This window comes from Pholis gunnellus (assembly GCF_910591455.1).
Source record: "Pholis gunnellus genome assembly, chromosome: 6".
Classification (NCBI taxonomy): Eukaryota; Metazoa; Chordata; class Actinopteri; order Perciformes; family Pholidae; genus Pholis; species Pholis gunnellus.
Genome location: NC_136532.1, coordinates 24,061,034 through 24,081,144, shown reverse-complemented (window position 1 = coordinate 24,081,144; position 20,111 = coordinate 24,061,034). Strand labels below are relative to the sequence as shown.

Genomic DNA, 20,111 nt, shown 5'->3' with positions numbered 1-20,111 from the left:
GCGTGATGTGATTAGCTTAAGTGTAGGATGGCTAAGTTCATGTTTGCAGAGAGAAAGTGTGCACCAGTGCAGACGAGTTGTTGAGCAGATATTTCACTCTGCAGTTGGTGATCGTAATGCTTTCTGAAGGCACAGACACATTATCTTGCCCTGTCAATCGTGGTGTCAGATCAGAAAATGTGTCCTTCTGGAGGGCATGGACAAACAAAAGTTCTGTATCCTGTTGATTAATTTGAAGGACTCGTTGATAATACTTTCACGACAATGCTGAGTCAACTCCTGACAGTGAATGTTGATTGCTGATCAAACAGTGCCCCACAGCATGTTTCCAGCAGAGTAAACATTCCTACAATTCCTAGATTCCTTGTGTGGGTGTTTCATTGTATACTGTACGTAGACTGACATTTCTAGCATCGTTTGATATTTACTGAAGGATGGTATACCATTTCCAAAGGTTTCACGGATTAAGATTGTAAAAGGTAGTGAGAAATCCACTTTAGTCAGAAATAAGTAACTAATAAGTGACTCACTTTGGTAGAAAAAGGTGTGATTTACACTAAAGAACCACCAACGGTAAATCAACAGGAGGGGTGCTCAGCAGCATCGTAATGCTGGCAGCGATAGCTGGATGTTACATTTCAACAATGCTAATGTTGGAGCATTGACTCAAACTACATTATATTACATTCGTTTGGTAAGCTCCACAGCACAGGGTTTTAAGAAAGACTACTGTTGAGCCGCTATCAGGTCAATATTAAACAAACTGCGGGTAAAAGAAAAACAATCAACTGCACTGAAAGCTTTTCTTGAGAATAAAGATTTTGGCCATACTTCTGAGAGGATTTGGCAAAAGTTTAATATACCGACTCATAATATATCAGTTCATCTCTGCGCTGTAGTCTGTTTACCTTTTTTACCCGCCCTAATGTGCTGTGATTGGCAGGGACGCACATGTACACGAAACCAATAGATTGCGTTTAGTTTTTCTTTCCCTAAGCTTCATGTCTTGGTCTTTTTTAACCTAAATCTCACCTTAACCCCAACCGATGCCTAAACTGCTCTATATATGAAACCATGTTTTTTCACTTCATCATTATTAACTTGAAAGCTTGATTGAGCCCGATTTTCATCTTAATGTATCAAATTACTTGCGTGAATTGAATATTACTGTAATGTGTAAGAAACTAAACTAAGTCTCAACCTCTAATTGTTTGTTTACTTATTGCGTCTGGGAGAGACTATAGCTAAGCTCTCCAAAGGCCTTATTGTTAAGGCATGCCTGAACACTAATTTTTTTAAATGCTTCTGTTTGTATTTTTGTTAAACTTCGTAACTTTCCTTCGACCGGTCTAAGAGCAAAATGAAGACTCGCTTCACACTTTGCAGACCGATCTTAAAATGTCTTTGTGAAACCGGCCCAACAAAGGAACTCTCTAGAACTCTCGGTGCCACCTTGACATTGATGTCAATGTGTGCCAAACACACCCTGTTGATCACACCTTACCTACATTTCATTTCGCATCACTGCTTAGAATGTATGACAGCAAAACATTCTTCAGTGGCAGTAACTTCCTCCTTGAGGTTTGGTAGAGATTCCAGTCACATATTTGATGACGTTGGTCTAAGTATTTGTTTCTATGCATTGCTGTTCACTCACCCCCTAAGCCTTTGAATCTTGCAGAATGTTTATTTTTTCAGCGCAATGGAACAGAACGAAGTTCAGAGCTCTTTGTAGCTACTGTTCAAATGCACTCTTTCGTTTCTCTGAAAACGATTAACACCCTGGTTTACAATGCAGCTGAAAAAAAGAAAGAATTGAAAGTTAAGTTGCACAATCAACTCTCAGGACCCAGCCCTTCAGTAGAACTGATGAGGCCTTTCAATCAAACCATGACACGTACGGAGTTTTTCAGCAATGTTGACAATCTTTTGACCTCAAAGCAGCATAAGCTCTGGTGCATCTTGTGCATAGAGGGAAAGGGAGGGCACAGTCGATTCAGCGTTAAAGTATTTTCCACGCAAAAGAAGGCAGAGAATGCTGTTTTTAGCCTCTCGAATATGGAGATTTCCAGCTTTTCTGTTTTATATCAAATTGAACCAAATATGTTTGGGTTTATACTGACACACACACATTTTAAAGACATGGCCTTGGACTTTGAGCATTTTCACTATTTTCACGAAACACAGCAAGAGCGCCCTCTTTAACGCTGCTACGTCGATCAAACATGACAGAGGACCCTCTACGGCGGCCAAAATGTGTCAAAGTATCATCGGGTGACCTTCCAGTGGAGAAAACACATTCCAGAGCCGTATAAGCTTCCCTACAGGACAATGTAATGGTGAAATATATTTTAGTATCATGGAAAGTTTTGAAAGATGTTGTACAACTGATGGGAGAAGTACAGAGACACAGAAACCTAAAAAACACAGCAGTCCAAATATTAATTACTGCAGTTAATTAGTTCATGAAACCAGGGTCCTGTTCTTCAAGGCCGATCACATGCACCCACACCAGAGGAAGAAACAGAAAGCCGTTGTTCCCAATCTCAGTATGAACTGACTCCCAGTTGAACGCACCTGGCAGACTCCAGATAATGAGCAGATCAAGACAAAAGACCTATACTCCCCTATTTATGATTTATCTAAAGGCGGGAACTTCTGTATGCATAAAATATGTGGTGCCTTGTACTTTTTTTAAGCTTTCAGCACAGACACTGACCTTCCCTTGCAAGCGAATAAACAGAGAAAGACAACTTTGAATCTTTCGAAGACTTTATTGATTTGTGAATGACACTCTCTTCTCCCGATTAACATAGAAATCTTCCATCACAACAATTAGTTGGCCTCTTCAGTGGAAACACAGGTTCTGGGGCCCGAAACATTCAGAGTCCTTCCCCTCAGTGGCTTCTCTCACTGCAGGTGGGATGAAGGGGTGTGATGCACACTGCCTGTTGGCTCCATAGTCACTTGATCTCTGCTGCTGACAAGTGGTGTTCAAGCGGCATTGCCACTGTGGATCATCTTTAATAAAGAACGTCATGTGTGTGCAAAATGTCTTTCGCGTACAGTACATGACTGTGCTTTTATGTTGCATAGGAAGTCCGTGCACAAAGTACAATTTGTCTGCCATTGTTCACGTTGTATAAAGATTAATGTCAGTTTAGGGGTATTGCCTAAAAACTCATCGTCCTACTTGTGTTAATGCAAATGTTTTCTGCTCATAACACAGGTCTGTATTACAATGTTTATTAACAATAGTAATAACATATAAAACAAAGTTTCACTTTTCAAATTGCTTCACTTTTAAGAAATGTCTTCTACCCCTGCTGCCGTTAGCATCATGGTAACATGGATTTCAGGCCAGCCAATCAGCTCCTTCCCATCCAAAGACTCTATTTCAGACTCTTTTGTCATCTATTATAGAGTGGTACTAATCATTATTATTGCAGCTTCCTTCTTAAATTACATGTAATTGATTCAGTGTAGGCTACAGAGACACTGCACACATGAAAGGCAATATTAAGTTGTGTAATAACTTCGTGAGAGAAAAATGAGATCTGCTGGTTCTATGGCCTCAGAAAGAAAAGCACAGAGGATTGAACTGACATTGAGTAAGAAGGAAGAGGAAGACGAGATGCACAGACAGAGGGAGGCGACAGATACGATTGTGTCTGTTTGATCTCTCAGCAGTTCAGTTCGGTGGAATCGAGCTGATCGTTTTTCCCCATTCATGCACGGGACTGAGATGACGCTGCGTCATGAGCGTAGTACATGTAGTTTGCCTGAGCGTACGGCAGAGAGCATTCCTCACACATGGCAACACGGACTAAAAATAGCTCAGCAGCCCCTCATTCACCGCTACGGGATGTTTGTTCGCCAGGCGAGGGATCCCCGGCTGCTCTGGTCCAGATTCGATGTGTGCAATCGCCTCGGCTACCTCACGCTTTCCTCTCCATCGTCCTCCTCAAACCTTCTCTCAGCATCAGCTTTGTCCTCATAAACCTAGTTTATTTTCTCTTAGCCACTCCACCTCTTTCTGCTCTTTTCTTTTGGGGATTTTGCAAACCAGCTGCTGATGGATTCTGTCAAGCAGACGAAGCAGAAAAAAAACCCTATAAACCTTCTAATAACCCAGAGAGTCAGAACTAGGGCCGGGCGATATGGAGAAATACCTCAATATTGATATTACGACAATAATGTAGGGTTGACTTTTGGTGCTTTCGCAATGAGATTTTCGATAAATAATCATCAGTAATGTAGATATAATGACAACATAAGTGTATGTTGGCCAGCCCTAATCATCACTCTCAGTTCTCCTTATGCTTACAATTTCTACATAAACATGTTTATTGAATTACGTAATGCATCTCAGGAAGGGTTGTTCTGCTCATTGGTTTGCAATTTTGCAATCACTCTACTTTCTGCTGAGTGTTTCATTTTGCTATGTTTTCCCACGCACGACATCATTTTGTGCTGGATTTTTCCAGATTTCCTGTTTTTCTGACGGATTATGAATATGGGTTGAAGTGCATGATGGGTTATGAATCTATCACCAAAGTCGTAACAAAACCAGCATTTGTTGGTGTTTCAAGTCGCTCCCTTGCTTCCCGTATACCTGTGAATAATATGCCGTTACCTGGATTTACTTTCTGCCTCTCCGTCCCTCCTCTCAGCCACATTCCCACTTCTGCAAAAACATTCAATGGCATTCTGTACCTTCCCATCAGATGCCCTCAGACTTCTCCGCCTGCTCCAATCACCTGTTGTCCTCCACATTTGTGCTGGATTTTCTTCCTAAATGGACCCTTTTTTATGCATCATAATGCTGCTGCTCATAGATAAGTTATTAGTTATTATGTGTTACTAAGCAGTCCAGCCATTTTGCCCGCCTGCATGACTCTTATCCTGAATCTTGGACTTCTGCCTTTTCCCCCTAATCCCTGCTTGCTTAAAGTCTGCTTTCCTGACTTCTGCCTGTTTTTTTTTTGCTGAGTAATGGTTGAGTAAACGTTTTTATCCTCTTGTCCAAACCCACTTTTTGCTGAGTTATTACTTCTGGAGGTAGAAGCGACTACAATCAGTTTAAAGCGTCTCTTATTGTGCAGAAGTGAGGTGCAGTGAGAATTGTGAACATAAATGTCTACTGCTTCGTACAATACTTTCTGATTCTTCACTTCGTTATTTAAAAATGTACTGTAAAGTAAGATACAAAAAGACTGCATGTGTTGGAACGTGTGAAAAAGCCGAAAACAATGAGCCTTCGTGTGTTTCTTTCCCGGTTTATCTTTCCCACTAACATCTTGCGTCATCGTGCATGACTGATGGGCAGCGTGGAAGCATTTAGCTGAGTGTGTGACATTGGGCAGCAGACGGATTCAGCAGCCCACCATCTCATAGAGATCCAATCCTCAGCCGTCACCACCTCTCACTCCTCGCCTGCTCAGAATGACGGATGGCCGGCTTAGCGTGGCCACCAGCACACCGGGGCCGTGTGAAATAATCCGCCCTCCTTTCACTGGCACCCGGCTCAGCGTGGTGTTATGTGCCCTTGAGCTGTCCTCTCCACACACACACGCTCTTTCTCACTCAGCACTCCGAGGTTGTGCTCGTTTATGTGAGTGAAAATGCGTGTGCGTGCATGAGCACAGGAGGGGAAATGAGTAGCGTCTGTACCGGTGAATCACTAGGCTAAGTAGAGGAAATGGAGTCCGCGGCAGAGGATTTTGCATCACTTTCACATGGCCCTGATGTGGTGAAACATCATCCAGACGAGCCTTTTGAATACGCGCCAACACTTTGTAAAAGAGGCAGTCATGTTTTCAGCTAGCCTGAAGCTACTGGCTCTGAGATTCATGTTGCAGCTTCATTGGAAAGGCTGACGTGTGCAGATTAACATTCAGAAAGCACGAATGTGTCTCTTCATTCTACATAAGATTGGGAAACTGTGGCAATTGCTTGAGGTGTTGGATCACCAGTCGGTTTCCACCAAGCTCTGCTGTCATGTTGGCCAGGACCCTTCCTGTCAGCATCACCTGACATGAGCACTTCTTGCTGTATACATGCACATGCTGCTTTTTCTTTTTAATGATTGCAACAGTGACTACAGACCTGCCCGGCTTTGCAGGAACAGCGTTGTTTGTTGAAGTCTAATTCATCCCCGGGTCTGAGCTCAAGTCCCACCACCGCACTGTTGTGACATAAAAATACAAATGAAACCACGGCCACAAATGACCTCAAATGAGAGAAGAAGTACCACCCTGCACACCTCCGCCGGGAGACTACTTTGCCGTGAACAACTGAACTCTTTGTCTGTGCTTTCGTTACTAATCAGCAGACTTCTCTGTGAATCATCCTCCCTCTGTCTGGGGAGGGGTTGACGGACTGCAGACAGCTGGGCGACTTTCAGTTCCTCCAAGATAAAACGGTACACTGGAACGCGCCCCGTCGGGCCTTTCACATGTTGCCCTGTTGACCTGCACCACACAGGCCTGTACACGACGGGGTATTTTTAGGCTTCAGGCCAACCTCAAAGGATACAGCGACCTCTAGTCGGCTCTTGTGACTCCACTTCAAACTAAGACAAAGTATTCAGATCTTTTACTTCAGCAAAAGTAGAAATACCACAGTGTAGAAGTTACAAGCATTCAAAATATACTTAAAGCACCAAAAGTTAAAGTACTCATTATGACGGATGGCCCATTTTCAGCTATCATAACACATATTATTAGATTATAATGTTATAATGTACTTATGTGTTCATCACTTTAATGTTGCAGCTAGTAAGTGTATACATTTTGATGGTAATACTTATGCCCTGTCGCTTATCTCTCCCTCTTTCCCCTTTTATTTCTTCTCGTTGAGCATTTTTGAGCTTTTGTTTTGAAAAGCGCCCTGTAGTTAAAGTCTGCTTTCTGAGACATCATCATATATAAAATACCTGAACCTGAACTAAACTGCACACTGCATCTGTATCGTCTTCTTCTAGTGCGACTAAGTACATTTATTTAAGAACAGTTTTGAGGTATTTTACTTGAGTATTTCCATTTTATGGTACTTTTTACTCCACAGAGGGAGATATTGTACATTTTACCCAACTCCACTGCACTGATCTGATAGACCTGGCCTGCCACTGGTTACTTTTTATATGAAACACATATGATCAGCATGGTTGTAGATTAAAACCAGTGAATCAGTAATGTGTATATATGATGAATTGCACTTCTCCTTGTGATGGACTACTTTAACATTATGTTATTGATATTTTTCCTTCAGAAACAAACATCTCAGCTTCTTCCACAACCGTCAGTATCTGAAACATAAGCAGGCATTCATATTCCTCTGCAGAGTACTAAGAAATTGCATCAGCAAAACATACAAAAGTACCAACAAAAATCAGATTACAGGAAGAGATTTCACTCTCCAACCAGAGAGGAGGATATCACCAGCTGTTACCTGTCACTGGAACAGACAGACGTGAGTTTTACATGCTGGCTGTTTTACGTAAACTTCTTCGTTCTCAGTGACACACTCTGCTGGAGATGCACTTCTCCGTCATTCTTTCCCTTTTAAAGTCAGTGCTGTGAAGAGCACTGAAAACAATGTGCTTGTGTAAAGCGTCTTTGCAAAAATATGTCAAAGTTCGAAAAGAAATACAAAATGAGTCTTGATCTCAGTAGTTTTATAAAGAAAGCATGAACTCGTATGGTTGAAAGCTCTGGAAAGAAGTTTGCATTGGAATTGGAAAGTATATAGTACAGTAGTACATTTACTATACTCGTATTTTTTTATTTTATGTTACTTCTACAGAGTATTTAAAAGTGAAATATTGTACTTTTTCATTGACACACAAAATGTAAAAAAATACTGTTTTCTGCTTCTCAAAATGTGGATATTTGCTGGGTTTTGTTACTGTTCTAATTGTAAGTTAAATATATAAATTTATATTTGTGTTTTGGACAGTTGGTCAAATAAAATCAAGCAATTTAAAAGATGTCTCCCTGAACGGTGTTTTTTCTCTTCTTTTTCATGTTATGGACAAAATTACGTGTCGATTAGTTGAGAAAATGACCTGCTGGAGCATAAATAATTAAAGTGAACTGTAAACATATCAAGAGAAATCCTATCACCGTGGATGCACTCGGCCTGTAAAGTTAAAGGGACCTCCAGCCTGACGTGGGAGGATAAAAAAGACCACACACACCGCTCCTGAGCAAAAACCTCTTTTATTTCTCGTTGAAAGGAACTTGGTAGAATATTACAGCAGAACACACATGACTGAAACAGCTGCCATTTCACGTAACACAGTACAGGAAGAAGGATGTAGCTCAATCTCATGTGTAATATTATATATATATATATATATATATATATATATATATATATATATATATATATATATATATATATATATAGTATATTTATATGAATATAAAAGAAGAAAAAAAACTATTGCTCCCATGTGTTTATCTTTTTCATATGGCATTTCTCTGCTGTGTTGAAGTGGGTGAAGTCAAATCCAACGAGAGGTTTACACACCAAAGGAAGTGGGACAATGAAAGTGACATTTTCCCCAAAGCACGGGAACTCTGCGGCTCTTTTTTTTTTTTTTAAATGTTGTATTATTAGGCTGAGAAGTAAACGTTAAAACTTTTTTTCTCCCATTGCAAGAAATAAAACTTGAAACCGCTCTCAAAAATGGATAAATACCATCATACAGCACTCAGAATACGCAAAAGAAAAGAACACAAGGCAGCTCCGCGTAAGAGCACGCATGCAAAAACAAAACAAAAAGTAGCATATTTGTTTAAAAGGAGCACTAAAAAGACAAAATGAGGATGATTGCAGGTGTTTCTGTTTGCGCCGTATGGCAACTGACGGAAAGCCATGTGACAAAACACGGTACAACGGGTGGAGTGAAACGGGGGGACAACTCGGTGCTGCTATGTAAAGTGAACTGGAGTGCTGAGTGTTTGCTGACAAACTACTTCAATGAAGCTTCTTGAAATTGCTATAACACACTTTTGTTATCAATTTGTTGTACTCTTCTTAATTTCCTCTAAAGGAATAAAAGAAATGTTAGGACACACAGCAGGTATGAAACATCACCCTGGACAGTTGCATCCGAGTTTAGTGTTTTAAATAAGCCACTTTACGCAGCATTATCTCATAAATGCCTCACATTTCTGAGACATATTTCAATAGATCTCTTTTGAAAAATAATTCTATCTATACTTGATCTTTTTAGTAAGTAAATCTCTGCCAGTATATATATATATTTTTCTTAAAAAGGTACAGCACCCACACTCGTTTTTGAGGACCTACTTGTTCTTACAATCAAGACTGAATATTGCTTCAGTCGCTAATGGTCTGAGTTCAAGATTAAAAGGATCCAAATGGCGCACCCTAAATAAGTCAACAAGGTCGATTCCCTCGAGGACCATCGCTAAAGCCCGGCAATATTAAGCTTTTGCTCGGAAAATCGTGACCAGTGCTCGAGGCCTCAGCTCAGCGTGTCGGGGGGGTCAAACGTGGGCGTTATATGAGACGTCATCAGTTGCCACAGACGTCCCGACTGCAGCAACTGGCTTCACCAGATCTGCACCCGGAACCTCTTTGAGGGATGATGCACAGGCACAGGGTAATGCTGATATAGAGCAGAAATACAGATCGGAGGCCCCGAGACATAAAGAGGAGCCACGAGCGAGGACGCCTCACCACGTTTCAGCTATCGGAGCAGGAGGTTAGCACCTGAGGGGTGCCCAGGAGGGAGTGAAAGAGGTCATTAGGACTCGTTTGGATTGTCCAGAGAATCCGAACGAGCCGTGTGCTTGTAACAGATCACCTCGCTGGGCTGAGTGGATGTCCTGAGATGCCAAGGATGCCCCCTATAGCTGAGACCGGGGCTCTGGGTGTTGTGGGTCTTAGTCTGGGCAAGCTGCTCCTTACAGGTCATTTTTAGACAAAAACACACAAACACACAGCCATGTTTGAGTGATACAGGTGCTCTGTCCCATTTCCCCACTCTGCACCTGCTGGTATGAGTATGTCACACGTCTCCACGCTTCCTTATTATCATCAAGCAGACTACAGGTCAGCACCGGGTGAGCTCTTACCACTGGCTATCACCACAGGAAGTGGGTCTGGTGGAGCTACCGCTGTAGCTTGAGCACTGTCAAACTTAATTTGCTGGGCTAACATTACATGTGGAGGTTATCAAATAGAAAATCGATATATATATATATATATATATGTATGTATATAGATCTATATATTTAGGGTTTTTTATGGGGAATCTCATTCAGGAGCTGACTGCTGCAGTCTGCACTCATTTAGCTATAACATCCACCTAAACTTTAGGACATGATTCTCTTATATAGACAGTAATTTCGCAGTCAAATATATATATATTTTACTCCGTTGTTCTAGCATTTTAAAGTTCGATTCGTCATGCACAGAATAGTCGTTCCTATCTCTCTTGTTTATCGCCAGGCTTTGCATCATGTTGTCAGCTTCCTCCCCTCTCCATCATCCGTCAATCGTCGTCCACGTCGTCGCCCTCCGACTCCTCTCCGGCTCTCCTCTCGTACATCTTCTCCCTAACCTTCTCCTGGATCTCCTTCATCTCCTCGGCGTAGCGGCTGAACGCTCCTCCGAACTTGCCCCACGCCTTGAAGGGGATCGTGATAGAGTTCCTGTAACTGGGCTTTACTTCGCTCACCCGCAAGAAAACTCCGTACTTGTTGGACCCGACGTCGAAGAAGAACCGCTTCGAGTCCACCATGATGGAAGTGCCCTCCGGAAGCTCGCTGTAGCCCCCGGGCCCTGCTCCTCCTCCGCCGCCGGCCAGCTCGTCCTCATCTCCGCCGTAGTCGTCTATCAACTTGGCCAAGGCGTCGCGGAACTCTATTAAGCCTTGGGCCGGGAGTGCGATGGTTTGTCCGGCCTGTAGACCGGCCCCGGGGATGCCACCCGATCCAACTCCGAAACCGGGGCCTCGGTTGACGGTCTGCCGGATCCGGAGAAACCGACCCCGCTGGTTCTCCTTCAGGTCGAGGTAGTATTTTCGGTTCTCTCGCACCAGGAACTCGCTCTTCAAGGCCCGCCTAGGCCCGGTGTCATCACCACCGGATGATTGAGCGATCTGCTCCGGGGTGCTAGGCCCGAGCTGGGCGTAGTGCTCTATGAAGTCCCCCAGGTAGTCGCGGAACTCCGCCGCCACTGACATGGAGAGGGTCAGTCGACTTTTAGAGCCCCCGGCGCCCACCTCGGCAATTTTGATGAACCGGCCTTTGGCGTTCTGCTTCACGTCCAGGTAGAAGCGTTTGTTCTGAATGTCCAGCCGCTTCGACGCCAGCTCCTGGGTCTCCACTTCCCGTTGGTAATGTTGAAATCCACCACCACCGCCGCCGCCGCCTCCTCCGCCGCCGCCGCCGCCTCCTCCCCCTCCGCCACCGCTGCTGCTGCCTCCACCGCGCTCACTGCCACTGTCCCCATCCGCCATCTTCGCCACCAGCAGCCCGTCTCTCTGCGTATCTTTGACCCCCACACCCCCTCCTTGCCTGGGTAGCTCGCTGAGGATACCGGACGGCTGGTAGCTGGGCTCTGATTGGCCGCTGCTGCTGCCAGTTACAACATCAGATAGAGGGTTCGCGTGTTCATTCGCCAATTGTCCTGTCTGTCATTATAACGTCACCGCCTCCTGGATGACATTCACGTACATACTGTACTTGCAGTTCACAACAGCTCTTTACGTCAGTATTAAACCCATGTGTAACGACTATCTACGACCGAGAATGTGTCCGTTGGTCACTTTACTGCTGGCATAATCAGTTTTCTAGCACCAAACAAATTGTATTTGAAGATGTTGTGAGTGTCTTTGTACTGAACATCAAGAGTTAATTCCAAATACGACCTCCTGATTATGTATTTTGTACATTTTTGGGATGGCTGCCCCTGAAAGGACACTCTACTCATACTGTCCCGCCTACTTGTTGGTTCCGTGTGCAAAGGCAGGCACGACGATCTTGGGGTGGGGGATGGGTGAATTTTCTGCAAGCTGTTCGGCGATTGGCCGCAACAGAGATTCGAAGTAACAAAACACAATCTGATTGGCTCTTTAGACTCCCACGAGGGGTCGCATGCAAAAGATTTGCGAAAGGGTTTATTGTTTCTTTGCTTTCGGGAGCCGAAATTGTTTGCTATCTACTCAGTTCTACAATCAAATAACGCGACGGAAAATGGTATGTGCGCTTCGGTTAACGCTAAATGCTTCACCGGGGACGTCGGTACACTCGTACTGCAACTAACGTGCAACTGTAGAAAGTACTGTTTTGAATTTGAACTGAGGAAATTCGACCAGAATGTGTGTGGTTGAAAAAAAGCTTGATAAAGAGCTAACTGTCAGCTAATACGTTAGCATTAGCGTTAGCATTAACGTTAGCGTAACAAATCCGAGTTTTGATGTTTTGGTCCGTTAAATGCGACATTATATTCGCCGTGTGACGGATAGTTCCTATTTGGCAGAAGTGGAGAGGTTAATTAGAAATGCAAAACTCATATTCATACTAAGTTATTTTTTTTTGTCACTCGGTGTAGCCTCTCTGAAAGGTGGATTAGCAAGCTAAGTTTAGCTAAGGTTTTTTTTTAGTAGCCTAACGGATTGGTTAACGTTAGCCGTTAGTAGTGTACCGTAAAGCTTGTAAACGACTAGAATGACGTAAAATCGACTGTGTGATTTCTTAACGCCGAGGTGATTGCGCGAGGCAAACTTTTTAGCCGTTGAGATTCGTAGATGAGAACTTAAACGTCTGTTTTGTGTTTTGTCGTGAGGTCATCGTCATCTGACCGCTTTTCACGATTTTCGTCAGAATGTATCTGTATTGGGTTTCTCAACTTTAAAAAAAATGTTTAATATCCGGTTTTATGCATGTTAATATCTGGTACCGGTTATTGTGACCGCCTTTAATGTGCTATGTTACGCACATGATTGGCGGGAAAGTGATACCAGTTTAACCGGGCATCTGTAACGTTTCCTATGGGAGTGTTTACTTGTAATTTACCACTCCATGCGCACATATTTAAAATATTTTGACCCATGTCCACTAATTTGAAAATATGAGATGTTGTAGTACATGTTTTTTGTTTTGTTATGCATGATTTAGTTCCAATAATCCAAACATTACAGCCTGTGCTTGCTTGCTACCTTTACTTCCCACTCTGACTTCTATTGTTTCCTATAATCACCCCTACAGGCTGGTGGCAAGGCAGGAAAAGACAGCGGCAAAGCCAAGGCCAAAGCAGTGTCTCGCTCCCAGAGGGCTGGGCTGCAGGTAAATCTCTTTCAATCTATTTATGTCTGTTTGTGGCTTAGCTGCATATGTTATGCTTCACCCACCTCGAGTTTAACCCCCTTTTTGTTTTGCTCAAACCAATGTTTCATGTCTGTTTCCTGCCAGTTCCCAGTGGGTCGTATCCACAGGCACTTGAAGACTCGCACAACCAGCCATGGTCGTGTAGGAGCCACAGCAGCTGTGTACAGTGCAGCTATCCTTGAATACCTCACTGCTGAAGTAAGCCTCCCTCATTTTGTGCATGTTGGTAGTTAACAGTGGCACTAGATGTCGCACCATGCAAGTGTTTCTGTGTGAGATGGGGCTGTTTATATTCATTTCTGTCATTTTTGTTCTCAGGTACTAGAGTTGGCGGGAAATGCCTCCAAAGACTTGAAGGTGAAGCGTATCACTCCCCGTCACTTGCAGCTGGCCATCCGTGGTGATGAGGAGTTGGACTCCCTCATCAAGGCAACAATTGCTGGAGGAGGTGAGCGGACCTCTACATTCTTATCAAGTTTTTGTGTCTTGATTGTATATGCATCATAAATGCTTCTTAGTATGTTGGTGTCAATGTTCTCTAATTATCTTAATCATTCTGTAGTAATATTCACAGCTACCTTTTGCATGAAACATTTAATCTCACCAATGTGTTTATTTTGTCTTCAGGTGTCATTCCCCACATCCACAAATCCCTCATTGGAAAGAAGGGCCAGCAGAAGACTGCATAAATGCCATGTTGACCATACATTTCGGGGCTTAGGCTTCGATAGGACCAGGAGTTCACATGTGTTCTTTTTTTATTATTATTATAGCAAAAACGAAGAGTGATTGTTAGGATTTGTGTTGTAATATTTTCCCATAACTAGAAAATAAAGTACAGAAAACCCCTTAACGACAAAAAAAAAATCCCTTTGTATGTTATTGTAGAAGGTTTGACTGGGGATTTCATGATTATTTCAAATAACTCTGTTCAAGTGAATTTGTTTGATTGGCCTGGGACTCTGTAATGTTTTATACTGAAAAAAGAATTGTTAAAACCGTTTTTATATAAAAAAAAAAACAACTTGTATTGTGGTTATTTTCTTGAAGTTACAATATTTACTATAATGTTTCTAAAATTCTTTGTTTGGATAGCAAATTGCGTAACAGCAGCTAAATGTGAGATGGTGCTTCTCTCCCTTGACTTACTGTAATATTTTGAACTGCACATGGATAGTGATGTATTAATAGTTGTTTTTTTGTTTTGTTTTTACATCAAAATGAAAAGTCATTGAAAAAAAAAAGTCATTGCAACCTTCTGTCCAGTGTTTAGCATCTATAGCACTTCAACAAAACCAACTAAATGTGTTAACCTTAAAATGAAGTGTGGTCCTCGGCTGCTGGGATCAGGTGACACCGATCCTCACAGTGGAGCCATTATCACAACCATAGAGCTGGAGACTGGTTGAACCATATCTGTGCTTTCAAAATGTATTCACAGTACCTAAATGTATGCACAATGTCCCGACTATGAGTCATTACCCTTTTTTTCAAGTAAAGAAGTCCAACAAGCTGTGTGTTCAGGGAAATGAAGTATTTTATCTTTGAATAAATACCCAACGCATGTCATCATTGGCTTGAAACAACTACTGGAATTATTTTTGCAGTTTTGAATATGATTATAGGTCATAGGACTGTCTAATAATACATGAATAAAACTGCAGTAAGTTTGTTTTTTCACATTTCAGATATTTTAGGGATTAATTCAGTAAGATAAGTTGGTTATTCATAATTGACAACAATTGCATTTGTAAAGTAAATACATGTACATTTAGATTGTGTTTTGTTTTAGTGAGTAATCTTTACAGTAGTGTCACTTCAGCATTTGTCCTGCAGGGGGAGCCACTTGCATTCACAATAACATCCTCCTGAATCAGTCAGTAAGAGATATATAATGCATTGTATTCTTCTTTTAGCCATCTGCACCATACATGCATCAAATAATCAGGGAACACATAGTTTAAAAGCTGCATCAAGCAAACATACAACAGTGAACATTGGAACAATACCCTCGTGAGCATGTTTCCTTTGGCACTAGCCTTTATACAAAGAATGTGGAGATGAATGTCAGTATATTCATTTCTCATTCGTTAAGCCCCTTAAAATGCATAACTCCAAATGAGTTTCACACACACACTCATACCGACACAATTAAACTGTGATGAATTTCTCATGCTGACCGTGACGAACTGCATCGCCAGCTGTTGATTTTCAAGTGCACAAAGAATTTCCTCTTTCCTTCCACAAGACGAAGAAAACAGTTCACATGCAGTGATCTTACAGCCCCTTTGGGCTTTGACTTAAACAATTGTTTGCAGTCATCTGAACAACTGTAGCGGTGTGACCAACATATGACCAAGGACAGAACCATGTGATGCACTTTATGTATATTCCACATGTCTGCTGTTCAACTCTGAAGCATGTCCGTCGCGTTGTTGCTCTTTGCTTTTTATGATTTCTTTTGCAATAATGGTGATGCTAGTGATGATTCTTTTCAGAAGGGCACTTGGGCTGTTGATGATGCTTTCAGCTGTCTGTGGAGACACTTAGAGCTCCAACCTTGACAACTTACAACACAGCTCGACAACAACTTGACTCCAGTCTATGTTTGTGGAGGGAACAGTCGTGGAAGATGAATTAAAATCCTTTACTTTGCTGTTGAAAATCACTTCTTTAGAAGAGCAAGTTCTTTTCAATCCTCCGGGTGAAACGATGTCTCTTTTCTCCAGAAATGCTGCATTAGTGTAATTAAACGTGAAGTGTTTGAAATATCCACAGTAGAAGCAGTGATATACATCAAAAGAGATCCTATTGCTGAGTTTAAACTGCAGCGATGCAGTCACAGTGAGGGGCCAACATCGTACTGTTTCTCAAATGTTCTGGATCTTCGTGCTTTCCTCTCAGTTGAGGACTCTCTTAAAATAAATAGGAAGAAAATATCAAAAATTCACGATGGAATGCTTCTCTTTCTCTTTTCCTGTTTCTGAAAAGTTGCCATATGTTGCTCAGAATAATCAACAGGACGAGAAACAGTCACAAAATTCAATCTATTGGTTTTGTGTACATGGACACAATAACAATGCCAATGAGAAGTCAACAAGGATCATATTTCGTGGTGGACACACAAATTAAACTCATCCTCATGACTATGCAACAGTCATTGACGGAGCATTAAATATGGCTAAAGTCACAGGACATTTAATCACGAGACCGGTGTTCGACACCAGGAGTCTCAAAGTGTTGTTGGGGTTTTGTTGCCTAAACTTAAATGCACGTACTTAAGGGTTTTTTCTTAACTCAGTTTTGTTGCCTAAACCTAACTTTCGTTTTGCAACGTAATGTCGTCCCAAAAAATGTTCCGACCGTGAGAGTGTGTAGTAGCAACACACTGCTAATAGATATTGACACATTTTATTAACAGAATCAACAGTTTGGGAAACATGCTTATTTTGTTTTTCTTGCTGTTCGATGAAAAGGTCGATACCACTCTCGTGTCTGTACGGTAAATATGAACTTGAAGCTAGTAGGCGCTTAGCTTAGCTTAGCATAAGGACTAAAACGGGGAGAAACAAGCTAGCCTGGCTCTGTCCCAAAGTGACATTATCTGCCTACCATCACCTCTAAAGCTCCTTGATTATTAATATCTTGTTTGTTTAAGCTGGACAAGAAGCAAAATGTAAAAAATGACGGGGAAGGTGGATGTGCCAAACTCTTTCTTGGCTCGGCAAAGAAAGAAGCTTAAAGGTTGGGTTTGCAGAGCCGGGCTACATCCTGCTGATGGCTGCAGCTCCATATTTACCGTACTAGTAGTGAGTGGGATTTGGTCTTCTTCATTTAACCTTTGGCAAGAACGAGCATATTTCCCCAAATGTCATACGCTTGCTTATTATTTAGCTAGCATATTCAAGCTTTTTTGTATTAGCGCTTGCAGCAATTCTTTATTTTTATACTCACTCATGAGAAGCCTTTTAACTTTTGCTCCCTGACAGAAACTTAAAGGAGCCTAAATGCGTTTACACCTCGGCATCGTGCTCATCTCATTTAGTCCTTTGGAGTGTCAGTAAATCTCTTTGTTGTATGAGCTGCAAATGATGTGGAAGAGATGAGCGATGAGACTGCAGCAGAACAAGCAGCTCCGAGGGTGAAGGGAACAGAAAACTGTGGTTTATTAAACCAAAGTATTGTTTACTCGTGTCTGACTCAGAGGTGTAATGACTCTGAAATGAATCGGCGAGGATCTTGTTACGACACCAACACGACATGACCTTTGCAAGAGCAGCAATAACTCCACCATTGTTCTGAGAACCTGCAGAGTCCAACTCGTCTGTACATGAGAAAACCTCACATCTGAGTCTTATTATATTTCAACATTTTGTCCATTTACATTTTGCACATGGGAGCAGTTTGCCTCGAGGGCTTTCTCCCAGAAAGGGATTACTGTGACCCAAATCATGATCTTTTCCTCAACCCAACCAAGTGGGTTTGTTGTCTAAAACTGAGTCTTGAGGGCAAACTTCTGTGTGCATTCCATTCCATTCATAACCACAAATGCTGGTCTCTTGGTGGCGCTAGTAGAAGAGTCAGGGGATCACAAACCATCCCTAGAACCGCTCACGTGGTTAAAACAAACTATTAAGGCTGGACAAAATACCCTCTAACATCTGGCTTTGGACTTCAGTCAGCATTCATTCATCACTGGTATCTATCATGACAACCCGGGTAAATAAAAAATACAATCAACAGACATTTGGACAATTATTATGAATTATTATGAATTACCAGACTCTAAAACGCATCAAAACCGTCTTTGTTAGTCTTTTCACTGTTCCGGCAAACACCAACTCTGGTTTTAAATGTTAGAAAGAGAGACTGAATAAGTAACAGATATAATAAAAAAAAGAAGTAACCACTGTAACGATTTCACTGTTTACTTCAGGTGTGGGTGTTGAGTGGAATAATGTTTCCTTGTCGACATGTGTTTCCTCCCTACCTAAACCTGGCCACGGAGGGAGGGCGCGATCATTTTCACAGGAGGGAGGCACTTGATGGGGGAACCGACGTCAATGTAACGCCGGCAACAGGGCGCTGCAGGGATGATGCATTTTTGCAGGCCAAACTCTGAAGTTCCACCGCACTGGTTGCCTTGACAAAAAGCCAATGGGATTTGATTTTGGATTGTTGCAGAACATTAGCTCTGTGGCAAACAGGCTAATGAGTTACTTACATGTTTTGTTTAGTGTCGTGGAAAATAATCTTTTTAACCTCCCGGTGAGAAATAATCGAGATGAGAAAACTCTTAAAATATAAAAACATATTTATTTAACAGACACTAATGATAATTCAGCTGAATGGATAGAGCTCTTTCCCCACAGATGGTTCGGAGGTCTAACAACAAGGAATAGACAAAAACAGAGTATATGCACGTTATCTCGTCTCCTCCCTTCACCTCCCCTTCGCAGACGTCGTCCTCCTCTATCTGCCGCTGCACACACCAAGGCCGGTTCCCAGCCTTTTCGTGGGAAGAGGGTTAGGTGGTGAAATAACACTACAGCAAGTCAGAAATGCTAAAATACCGATGAACTCATTTATCGTTAGGTTTTAAATGAGCCTGGTTGGCCTCATCTGCATATATGCAGGTTTAAGCGATACAAGTTATACCTAAAAGAACAATATGATAAATTTCCACAACAGATTGTACGGTCTCAAATGAACACCACCTAATAGTTATTCAATTGGCAGAACGGCCGGTATAAACACAACGCGGACTGGAATTCCACGTGATGACGTTTTGTAGTCTCATTTGTTAGCAACCGCCTTCTTGACGTCATGTTAAAGCTTTAAAATTCACGAGGATTGTATAAAAAAAACCTGCAGACTTTGAGACAAGGGAACCAGATGTGCAAAAAGGCTCACTCATTTCTGGCTCATTCCTGCAGCACTGTATGGGAAATAAGTCTATTCATGGTTTAGGGTGTTTAAAAAATATGCTTACACATTTTGGTGGGAAAAGTGTATTACTGTCACAACACGAGCAGCGATAGCCATCTTGGCTGATCAGAGAAAGAAAATACCAAAAACTCAGTTTGACTGACGGGTGATCTCTGGGAAGTGCGGCACGAAACACCAGGATGCATCAAATATGACAAACAGAACATCTAATCCTGCAGATGAAGCGGATGCACAGAAACAACCACGAGACAAAGTTGCCAATGAAGCTGCCGCAAACTCCGGAAACCCCAACACATGCAGTAAAGATGTCTCTGATCAGATGTGACACGAGATGTGTTGTCCACATGAGCGCGAGCCTCAGCAGGGAACACATGAAAGACGTAGCTGCCTCACAGCTTCAAAGAGCGGGAATCATTTGTTTATTCTTACATCTCTCTCTCTCTCTCTCTCTCTCTGTGTCTTTACAGTTGTCTCTGGAGGACGGTGGGTGGAGGACAGCCCGAGGTCAGCCTTCAGCTCCCATTCTGCTCCGCAGCGAAGAGGAGATGCCTGAAAAGTACCACACAAAACAGTGTCAGTGTTTCAGATAATCATTCTGAAAAGTTTTCTATTGCTGGATGCTGCAACAGGAGTTACCATTCAACCTGTAAGGAATTCTGAAAGCATTTGATGTTTTAATCATTATTGTCTGAGGAAAAAAAGCTAAATGATGCATTCAGCGTTACTGATTTTCTGGAAACAAGTTGTCATGAGGGATGTTAAATCTTGTTCTCGAAAACAGAAAACTCATGA

At 42.2% G+C, this 20,111-nt stretch overlaps 2 protein-coding genes across 2 annotated transcripts; one reads left to right on the top strand and one right to left on the bottom strand.

The window, feature by feature from the left end:
• Positions 1–8,206: 8,206 nt before the first annotated feature.
• On the bottom strand, positions 8,207–11,500 carry LOC306697424 (transcriptional regulator protein Pur-beta; the record flags this gene model as incomplete). The annotated part of the gene is made up of 1 exon (XM_079161319.1): positions 8,207–11,500. One exon carries the CDS (start codon positions 11,498–11,500, stop codon positions 10,532–10,534), a length of 969 nt encoding a protein of 322 aa, XP_079017445.1. The 3' UTR covers positions 8,207–10,531.
• Positions 11,501–12,130: 630 nt separating this feature from the next.
• LOC306697426 (histone H2A.V) lies at positions 12,131–14,945 on the top strand. The gene is made up of 5 exons (XM_079161321.1): positions 12,131–12,239; positions 13,251–13,328; positions 13,455–13,568; positions 13,689–13,818; positions 13,998–14,945. The coding sequence occupies exons 1-5, from the start codon at positions 12,138–12,140 to the stop codon at positions 14,057–14,059; spliced, it is 486 nt and encodes a 161-aa protein (XP_079017447.1). The 5' UTR covers positions 12,131–12,137; the 3' UTR covers positions 14,060–14,945.
• Positions 14,946–20,111: the final 5,166 nt, after the last annotated feature.